Source organism: Mus caroli, chromosome 13 (genome assembly GCF_900094665.2).
Source record: "Mus caroli chromosome 13, CAROLI_EIJ_v1.1, whole genome shotgun sequence".
Taxonomy (NCBI): domain Eukaryota; kingdom Metazoa; phylum Chordata; class Mammalia; order Rodentia; family Muridae; genus Mus; species Mus caroli.
The window spans coordinates 33,986,350-33,997,599 of NC_034582.1; the positions used below are offsets into that span (position 1 = coordinate 33,986,350).

General features: G+C 44.5%; 1 protein-coding gene and 1 non-coding gene across 2 annotated transcripts in view; one reads left to right on the top strand and one right to left on the bottom strand.

The window, feature by feature from the left end:
* The window catches only part of Bloc1s5 (biogenesis of lysosomal organelles complex 1 subunit 5), a 33,649-nt gene that overhangs the window by 20,100 nt on the left and 2,299 nt on the right, over positions 1-11,250 (bottom strand). The window contains exon 2 of the mRNA XM_021180682.1: positions 9,371-9,453. Coding sequence (XP_021036341.1) covers positions 9,371-9,453 — 83 coding nt within the window. The remainder of the gene's footprint in view (positions 1-9,370; positions 9,454-11,250) is intronic.
* On the top strand, positions 4,502-4,604 carry LOC115029199. Its single transcript, XR_003834752.1, has one exon. It is a non-coding gene; the product is annotated as a U6 spliceosomal RNA (small nuclear RNA).

Below are 11,250 nucleotides of genomic sequence, written 5' to 3' on the forward strand. Positions count from 1 at the left end.
TATTTTGACTGTTTATTCCCAGGCTCTTTGTTTCTCACTCAAAAATAATGTTAACATTTTTATTTTCCCTAGGCAGTGTATATGTCTTTAATCCCAGCACTTGGGATGCAAAGGCAAGCGATCTCTGAGTTTGAGGCCAGCCTGGTCTACAGAGCTGTTCCAGGACAGCTGGAGCTACACACAGAAACCCTGTCTTGAAAATAAATAAAATAAATAAATAAATCACTTTGCCCAGTTCTTTCACCTCACTGCTTTCCTAGTTCATTTGATCCTAACACCTGGACATTTTTCCTGACTCTGACTTACACTTTTCCTATCACTTGCTTCTTTCCTGTCTTCAGTGCTATCGCTTCTCCAGTGTGGCCTTGGCCTCCATGGTGTCACTCTGTGGAGGTGGAGTCTGATGCAATCTGCTGGGCTCTGCTCTTCTCCAAATGGCCTATCAGATGGTGCTTTTGAGGGGCCTGCAGAGTCTGCATGCACACTCTGGCCTTCCCAGGTCCCCTGCTGCTCCCCGACTTCTGGCATTTCTGATGTCAGGGAAGCCTTGACAGAGGCTATCTTACTTACCATTTGGCCTTATTGCTGTTGTTGCTTGTATCTGCTGGGCCAAGTTTCGCTGCATGTTTCCAGAGACAAAATTTGATGACGAAAGAACTAAGCTGTTAAAAACTATGACATTAATGCTGCTGTTTCGAGATGGCAATGGAACTGGGAAGAACCAAATTTAAGAGAACAACGTCAGCATTTATGGTGAATTCATTTATTATCAGGCAGAGGGATGACTATTCTGTCAGTACAGAAACACAGGCACCTAACCTAAAGTGAGAGAGCAGAGCTCTGTAGCTCCAGTCAGGGAGGGCTCTTCTCAGTCCAGAGGAGACCCCCCCCGGGGGGGGGGGGAGTGACAGGATTCCTTGAGATACAGTCAGACAACCAAAGCCAATCACTGCAGCAGGTTACTGTTATTTTGTTTTGTTTCTTTCTGGGTTGGTTCGTTCTCTCTCTCTCTCTCTCTCTCTCTCTCTCTCTCTCTCCCTCCTCCCCTCCCTCCCTCCCTCCTTTCTTCCCTTCTTCTCTCCCTCCCTTCTTCCTTGCCTCCTCTTCTTTCTTGTGTTTTAAGACAAGGTCTCACAGAACCCAGGCTGGCCTCAAACTCACTATGAAGTTGATGACTTTAAACTCCTTATCCTTCTGCCTCCATCTTTGAAGGACTAAAATTATAAGCATGCAATCACTCCATCCAGTATTATTATTACTATTGCTGTTGCTATTGTGAGAAAGGGCCTCATGTAGTCCAGGAGTTGCTTTATGGCTGAGAATTGCCTTGATCCTCCCGCCTCTGTCTCTGACTATCGAGATGATACCAACTTTATGCAGTCCTGGGCATCAGGCGCATACTAGGCAGGCAGTCTACTGAATGAAGTGTTTCCCTAGCTCAGGCAAGTGAGTCAGCAGTCTTAGCCCACTAGTGATAAAAACAAGCTTACATACTGAGGAGGCCTGGGGAGCGACTGCCTTTTACACAGCTGCTGTGAGAGTCTCTTCACTGAGCCCTTCCACCTGATAAGTGCTTGTTAAGCTGACGTATTTGATTGAGAACTACAATCAACATCAATCTCAAAAGGAAAAGGCTATAGTAGCACGTGCTTATTAAACGCTGCATCTTACTTTCAGGCTAAAAATTGTTGGAACAATGCCTAGCAGCAATAAGATAATGACGTGTAACCTCCCATAAAACTACATATACTTTAATTTCTTAGTTCAAGTTGAAATGAATAACAAATCTAACATACTTAAAACAATGCCTAGCCATAGGCACTTACACTGTTAGTAACTATTGATACTGTCATAAAGCATTCACCTTAGAGATGCAACTTGATGGCATTAGAGAAAAAGGGCCAATAAGTAAATCCTTCTCTCAGTCTCAATGCTAATCAGCCCCATAGGGAGAAAGGTCTGGGTGCTATGAGATTCTACGTTGTGCTGCCTTGAAAGAATTTTTCCTGGACCAATTCATCTCACACTTGAATGCACTTATTTTATCTCCTAAGACCAAGTTTCACTAGATATTCCATGGAGGCCTTGAACTCAGCGACTGTCCCGCCTTCCTCCCAAGTTCTGGGATTACAGAGTGTACCGCATGTCCACTACCTGACAGTCATACCCATGAAAGCAATTCCTTCTGCGTCCTGTGTTACGGCATCTCTGCCACACTTGGAGGACCGCTCTCTGCTCAAATGTCACCCTTCTGTGGCAGTCTCCTGTGGAACCCTGCGGGGACCTGTTCCTGGAGTACTGTCCTCTCTCAGGGCCTCTGCTCTGAAGCAGGGCAGCTCTTGATCTGTGTGTGTGTCTTCTTGTGCACATTCTGAATTTGCAATGGAAGATTTCTGGCTGTGAGGGGTTTCTGTCACTTACTTTCCCATGTGTGGTATGACAGACTGACAGACAGACACTTGTGCATCATTTTTATTCCATGTTACCAACACTCGAACTGTGACTGGGGTAGTCACATGCCTCTAACAGAGGCTGGCTTCTGCTTCCTGCCAGCCCTCTCTTTTACCACACAAAGTGGAGACATAATGACTGAGGCTCCATGACCACTTTTAAGTATAAGGGCTATGTGCCAAGGAGACAGGCTGGAAGCAGTTGACATCATAGAGTCACCATGCCAGCCCTGGACTTTCCAGATCTGTCCCAGGACTATGCAAGAAACATAAGCCCTTTTTAGGCCTGTTTTCCATGTATCTGTTACTAGTAACTACACACATTCCTACTGAGATGCCTGGGTGTTTAGTAAGTATTCAGTAAGGCACTGAAGGGGGTATGCCAGGTACATTCTAATACAGTAACACAGGGTCTCAGAGAGACCATGGTGTCTCATCTACAGCTAGTACCACAATGACTTAAAGAGCAATGCCTCTCCCCAGGAAATTGCCACACCGCCTTTCACAAGCTCTGGGTGGGAACGTGCCCTGAGAGAGGCTGCACACCATCCCAGGCTTTACCCCCCATGTTCACTGGAATTCAGGGAGAAACTGTCTAAAGTTAGGAGAAAGGCTGCCAACTGGTCTTAAACACCGAAGAAGACAGAGCCTGTCAGTCTGCTGTGCTTGAGAAGTCTGAGAAACGCTGCCACCGTGTGGCACTTAGTCCTTCTTTTGTAGAAAAAAAGTTTACCAAACATGAGCTGGAGCTTCTGGTCAGCTTTTCCCAAGCTGAACTCTGCCTGAGCGCAGAGATGCGCAGGCTGGCTCTGCTGTAGCTCCTCTGTGAGATGGATCCCTCTGTTAGAGGACCCTTGCTGGGCATGCTTGCTACTGTCTCTGTGTGAGCGCTGTAGTCGGTGCTGAACTCCCAAGTCTCTGGACTCTATCTGATCTTTCTTTCCTTTTTGGTTATTTGTTTTTACATTTATTTTTAAGTCATAAGCACGAGCATTTGCCTGTATGTTGTTAGTATGTGTGCCACATGCATGCCTGGTTCCTACAGAGACCTGGAGAGAGAATTGGGCCCCTGACACTGGAGTTACAGACAGCTGTGAGCCACCATGTGGGTGCTGGAAACTGAATTTGGGTCCTCTGAAAGGGAAATTTAGACCTTTTAAGTCACCTTTCCAGCCTCAAGCCCAAGCCTTTTCCTTGTATATTTGTGGAACAGCAGTCAGAGATGGGGCAGATGCCAACACTCAGGAAAATTCCTGTGCTATACTAAGTAAGCTCTTGGGAGAAGAAACACGGAAGGTCAGTGTGTGAAAAGAACAGACCGAGCACTTGTGAAAAAGAGCAAATCCAACACGGCCAACATTCGATTTCTGGGTCCTTAGCGCAACATTGTTAAGTGAGATGCTCTTCAAGGTACAAGAAGCAAGTTCTCTTGTACCTTGTGGGTTCTGAGTATGGAACTCAAGCTGCCGGGCTTAGTAGCAGGTCTTTTCTTTACCTGCAGGCCCATCTCAGCAGGCCCTTTGTAAACACTGTTCCAAAAGAATGCTTATACAACCTGGTCATAGCGACACATGCTTTTAATCTCAGCATTCATGAGGCAGAGGCAGGAGAATGTCTGTGAGTTCCAGTCCAGCTTGACCTACAGAGGAGGGTGTACAGAGAGTCCTCAAAAAAAAAAAGAACAAGAGAGGAGGAGAAGGGAAGAGAAAACGGGAAGGTGAGAGAGGGGAGAGAAGGTGGGGAGAATATGCTTATTACATCTGTTTAGGCAACCCCTATTTTATCCAGAGTTATTAAAAAGTGACCCCAGGGGCTGGGTGATGGCTCCGATGTTAAGAGCACTCATAGCTACTGCAAAAAACCCAGGTTCTGGTCTCAGCCCCTGTGTGGTTGTTCACAATCATTCCTGACTCTGGTTCTAAAGATCTGGCACCCTCCTCTGACGTCTGCAGCACCCGGCATGCACACAGGCCATATGCATACACCAAGGCAAGTACACATCCACATACAGATGAAATACATCTAAGATCAGGAGACTGAACTGAGCCCAGTGCTCCCGTGGGCAGCAGTACACTAGGGTCAGAATGACACAGAGAAGATCAGCATGGTGCTTGAGCAGGGATGATACACATCTGTGAAGCCTTCTGAATTGTTCAGTCCAGGCTGAAGGGGGACAAAGAGCTGAATGCAAACTCATTTAAACTATTGTTAAAAAAATAAACCTGAGTTACAGAATAAGTACATTGTATCTGCTGTACTTGCTACCATCTTTCAACGACATAAACACTTTTTATCAACACCCACAGAAAGATGATTTTAAAATGAAGTCTCATTTAACTTTCATAAAAACCTACATTCTGCAGTCTATGAGGAAACTGAGCCCTGCAGAGCAGTCATAGCTTGTAAGAGAGGAGCAGGACTTGACCCCAGGCACGGATGGCAGAGCACTGTGTTCTTCCTACCATTCTTGTCTTCTTGCCAAGACCTTGGAGGGCTTAAACATCCTCTCCAATATATGTCCACTGCCCCCTGACAACTATCTTACATGCCAGTCAAAAGAGGTGCCGACTTCAACTGAACACAGAATAATAAAAACATAGATGTAAAATTTCTTTTTAGGACTTAGTTTCATTTGTATAATACACTTACAGAAAACATCTCCATTATTTTGAGGATGCCAGCAGAAACCTGCCAGGGGCTCTGAATTTTCAGGATGTCTCGGCTGATTTCCATGCCTTGGCTCAATCTTTATGAAGTAGGAACTTGGGTTACATAAGCCACCTTAATTTCAAAATTCTACAGTTATTTAAATAAATTATGTCCTTTGGAGTATATTTATAAGTATTTGTCTTAATAACAAAATTAACACAAAGGATGATTCACTGACTGTCAACCTCAGCCAGACACTGCAGGTGTTTCAGATACAAAGGAGAATACCCTAGGTCTGAAGTCAATACTTTACTGGTGAAGGCCAGCAAGGCCAATGACAAGAACACAACCAGGCTGGCCAGCAGAAGCCTAAATGGTTGCCCAGGTCTGCACTCCTGGGTACACAGGCCCACCCGTTAATTCAACCCTATTGTGTTACTGTGAAGGAGTAAGGATTTAGACCTAAATGTTATGGATGCATTAAGGTCTCCAACCAGGCGACAGCAGGGTGGTTATCTGTGGAAGCCTGACTATAAGGTGAGTCCTGAGCAGAGACTGGGCTCTTTTTGCCAGAGATTTAGAACCTAAGAGGGATTCCAGGTGAGGGAGTGCCTTCCTATTCCAGCTCTGAAGATAGAAGACGCTGTGCGACAAAGACTCCAGTTCTCTTCTGGAAACTGATAGTGGCCTCTGAGAAGAGCTGAATGGTACTACAGCCGTGTGGGTTTGGAAGAGGTCCTGAGGCACAGGCAGAATTCAGAATGCAGGGTTCAGGAGAACCTCGGCTCTGGCTTCCTGAGACAGAGCTAAGGTCCTGCTGAGAAAGTACAGCATCCAAGACAGCTTATGGGAAGAAAGGCCTCATTTGGCTTATACTCCCAGGTCCTAGTGCATCACTGAGAACAACAGGGCAGACCCTAGAGTGGAAACCTAGAGGAATGCTACTTGCTCACTTGCAGCCTTGTGAGTGAGCTGTAGCTTCCTGTACAGCCCAGAACCATCTGCTTGGATGGTGCTGCCCAATGTTAGCAATCAAGGCTATTAATAAGTAATCAAGACAATCCCCCATAAGCATGCGCAGAGGGCAATCTCATCTGGACAGTCCGTCAATCGAAACTCTCATCTCAGGTGACTTTTGGCTGTATCAAGCTGACAGGTAAAGCTAACCAGAATGTCAACTTAAACCTTCTTTGTGTAGACATAAAGGGAAGAACCCAGAGGTCCCTGACAGTTTTGCATATTTTTTCAAATGGCGCTGTAAGCTGTGAACCAGCAAAGAGGACACACATTATAAATGGCAAAGGTCGGTGAAGGACACTATGACTGGGAGTGAAGGACTGCAGAGCAGCTAAGGGAGGAGAGAAGAAAGGGACCCTAATGACCCACAGTCGTGGTGTACATTTTTCTTATTCTGAGGTCATCTCCACTGACAACGTGTAGAAGATGTGAGTGGGTGTGGAATAACTTAAGGGACAGTGCAGAGTAGTCACACACCTTCGTGGCCACAAAACTGAAGACAGATGACAAGGATGCTGCTAATATAAGTCAAAGGGAAGTTTGACAGTGGCCAAGGGTCATGATATAGTTGCCCAGAAAAAGGGTACAGGCACACACACATGCATGCATACACACAGACATGGACACACATACACACACACTCCCACCACTCCCAACAATACCAGCAACCACTTCTCTGTCTCCTGATGAATCACTCAGAGAAACATCTCTTATTTGAGGTGTGTCTGTTATCCTCATTAGGTTTAACTACAAAATTGATCATGATCATTTTGTAGTCTCTTACTAAAGTGTTAGTGGATTATGTGAGTGTTCAGAGCACCCTAAAACTAACAAAGCTATACATAGTGCCAATTTATTTGTTGTTTTTAAATTATGTATGTGTTTGTGTCTGTGCAAATAAGTACAGTGTAAATGCAGTGCCTGAGGAGGGCAGAAGGGGATGTTGGATCCCCAGGCGCTAGAGTTACAGGTGACTGTGAGCTGCCAGACATGGGTGCTAGGAACTGAACTCAAGTCCTCTGCAAGAGCAGCAAGTGCTCTTAACGGCTGAGCCATCTCTCCAGACCCTCCAAATAGTCTTCACGTCAGAAGGCACTACTCTGTCCCCGACTGTGCTTCACTGCTGGTGTGACAAGCACTTGAAGGCGCTTCTGGTATTTCTGAAAGGTGGCATTCCTATGTGGTTACAGGATAGAAACCCTGAGCTGTACTAAGACAAACGCCTGATGCCCCTGCACCAGGAGGCTGTGGGGAAGACAGACGCTTCTGCAGGAGCCATCGCCTGTGCAGTGTACTGTGAGGCCACATGGGTCGGCACTGCCGGGGACATCCTTTTGGCTTCAGGATGCCTTGTTATTGTATACAGTAGGATGTATACAGCATCCTACTGACATTGGTTGTGGGAAAGGGACGAGGGAGTTGGGGAGCTGGCATATGCAGTACTTGGGTTTTTCTTTGAGTTAAGTGCAGTAGATTCTAACCTTTCTAAACAAACTGTAGAATTTGTCATGGTCAGCAAAGTGAAGAATGGCTGCATGAATAAATGTTTGAGCACATTCTGTCGCAAAGGTGATTTGCAACATTGTTATTCTGTATATATGAAGAATGTGGAAAAGTCTTTGAAGTTAAACAAATGTATCACATTTAAAAAATGGTAACTTCGGCCAGGCAGGGCGCCCATACCTTTAATTCTACCACGCAGGAGTCAGAGGTGGGCAGATTTCTGGGAGTTCAAGGATAGCCTTCTCTACATAGTGAGTTCAGCCAGGGCTTATGGATAACTATAAAGCCTCATCCCATATGGAACATAAAATATTTTAAACATATTCATGCAGGCCCAAGGATTCATAGCAAGTTTATATGGATTGGTAATGATTTTTACATAACATGTAAGGAACATTCTTTGGGTAGTTTTCTGTGTCCTGCATTATTCTTATCCTACATAACACAAGGATGCTGGACACTGTTAACAGCTATTCCTGGGGTTACGGTTTCACTATGAAACATTGTTCCTGGGCTGGTGGCGCTGTCTTAGGTTTTGAACCTACAGAAGGTAGGCTATCAGTGGGGGATGCTCTTCACCGAGGCTGATCCTGGAGGTTTACAGTCCAGCCCTGCTTCCTACCCTGTCTGTACTTCTTGCTCCCCCGGAAGTGAAGAGCCCCTCCTGCTCAACCTGCTCCCATGCCTTCCTCTCCAGGCTGAAATGCATCTCCTGCGACCCAAAGACAACTTTTCTCTTAAGTTGCTTCTGCTATTTGGTTAGTGATGAAAAAGGTAACTTATACAGTAGGTAACATACAACATTCTAAGAAACACACACCTCTACACACATCTTTAAACTTCAAAATCTTGTGGGGTATTGGGCAGTTTTGGATTACAGGGCCTATTGAATGTAAAAATGTCTGTTGGGTGCTACAGTTCTGCCTCAAGGGCTGTGTCTCATAGACTTGCTGTGGTTTTAAGAGCTTAGTAGGAGAACCTTTCCTTTTGTCAGGTTTAGACATCCCTGGTCAAAGTCTCATCTGAGGATAGAACCCCAACACAGAATCACTATCTAGCAGTTGCTATATTAATACATAATGCACAATGGATGAGTTATACCTGGAGAGACCTAGAATAATATGAATCAGGACCACATACTCTCCCATGCAAAGTGAGGAGTGGCAGGTGGTGAGGCTAGAGCATCGGCAGGCCACAGAAGAATGCTTCAGCTGCATCCTAGAGTTGGCAAAGGGTCTTAAAAAGTCCAATAATGTTGGATCACTCTGGCAGGCAGAGTGAAAACTGAGTCTGAACAGGCACAGCAATCGGAAGCAATGGAAACTCCATGTAGAAAGCTGTGTCACTGTTGTGGGTATGAACGGAATGGGAGAGGCAAGGGGAGTTCTTATGTTTCAGCTTGATGGTATGCTCCAACCAAGGAAAAAACACAACAAATGCAACTGAAAACTCAGACCCATCAATCCCTAAGAGGTCCTTTTTTTCCCACTCTATCTGATTTCATCCGGAAAACAGTTTGCAACTGACAAATACTAAATAGTCTGGAGTAGGTACCAGAATGTGGCCCGCTATCTCCTGTTATCAGGTCTTGCATTTACCAAGTACTTTTTAATCTTCTTATGATTTTTACTACATATATTTGTAAGACATAAACTAAAGCCAGGTTTTAGACCTCAGGAATTACCCTTCTGTGTAGTAGGTCAATAACAATTGGGACAATCTTTTCAACCAAGTAAGTTTTCCATACTTACTTCAAATTCTTTTACAAAGTAACGGATTTCACCTTGGGTAACTGGTCTGTGATCCAGCAGCCTGGAATGAATCTCTCCAAGATCTAAACAGATAAAGCAGAATCAAGGGTTAAGTCACACTCCGTGGTGCAATCTCTGGCCTATTTTACTCTTCCCCAACAGGCAAAGATAGGTTAAAGTCCCCTTCAGACCATGGATCAGGAGGGAAACTCCTCCACTTCCAGTGTGTGTTAGTTGGTAGAACTACTTTTGAGAGCCATCTAACAATGTCTAACAGAGCTGAAGATACACATCCTTAGCCATCCCATGCTGAGATATATAACACAGGAAAATAAACTCACACAAATAAGCATGGCATCTGTAAATGTTTGCTGAGGCATATGTGTAGTACCAAGAGAATAATTTAAAAAGCTAACATTCTAAATAGTCACACAATGAACTATGGTAAATGGAGAGTTTGACACTTATTAACATGGATAAGTCTCACAACAGCTTCAGAAAAAATCCATTTGCATAAATTCTAAAAGGATACTTCCTCTGGTACACATTAAATTCAGGATGGAGGGTGATATAGAGAGGGTGATACAAGTTCAGTAGAGTAGGGTACATGGTGGGGCCTTTTAAGCACAGGGGAGTGAACTTGGGGCTTTGCACATTCTAGGTTGGTTTCTCTAGTGTTAGAGATAAATCTGTGAAGGTGGGTGGTGAGTGTTGGTGTTAAGCATCTTTACTTTATACTAAATCTAAAAAAGCCATAGCTTTGAAAGAATTTTGAATTTTAACCCATTGGGTAGGTAGATCTATTCATGCTTCTTAGCAACAACTAGCTTAAGATATAAACCTCAAAATAGATAAATGCCCAAATAAAAACATGTACGCCAAGATCCGAATAATAAACTCGACACACTCTGTTGCACACCATATTTCCCAATAGTACTTTCTTCATAAAAGAAAACTCCAAATAGCTTTTTACAGAAATGATGTGGGTAATAACCAGCTGACAGATTAAACAGAAATTGTCCTTCTGTTTCTATTGTTTTCTTCTTAACATATTAGCATGATATATCTCAGTAAAACTTTTAAAAACAGAATTAGAATCTGATCCATTAAATATATAAATATACAGATCTTGGACCTAGTCTACTAGGAGTTAGGGCTGCCTGAGTGAGACTAAGCATTGTAGACTTTATGGACCTTGTACTGAGAATCTACTTGCAAAAGCACAACTGGCCAACAGGATACATACAGGTCAGCTCCAAAAGTCCATTTGAGGTCTTCCGTCCCAGCTGAGCTGCAGTTTTTAAAACACAGCATGTTACCTCAGGCATCCTGATGTAGCCCTTCCAGTTGCCACAGGCTAATCCCTATATCCCAGCTACTCACTTTACCTAATGATGGGCTGATCCCTATACCTCAGCTACTCACTTCACCTAATGTCCATTTTCTTCTACAACATCTGAGCTCTCATTCTTCCCTGACATGGCTTTCATTCTCATCAGCTTCTTCCCAGGTTTCTGACCAACCCGCATGCTGTGTTCCTGAAGTGCCAGAATGGTCTACTTCTATCATGTCACGTCCCACAAGGTCCCCAAATCACCTCATCTCCAGTGAGTATCTCCTAAGGCAAGCTGTTTGTGATATTTACACAGCACCCCTACTACTATCTCTTTCCACATGACTGAGAAGCAGTTAAGGTTTGTCAGTTTGGAGACATCTGCTTCTATAGTCCGATGATAAAAAGGAGCCACTTAAGACTCTGCAGATTAGCCGGGCGTGGTGGCACACGCCTTTAATCCCAGCTCTTGGGAGGCAGAGGCAGGCGGATTTCTGAGTTTGAGGCCAGCCTGGTCTACAAAGTGAGTTCCAGGACAGCCAGGGCT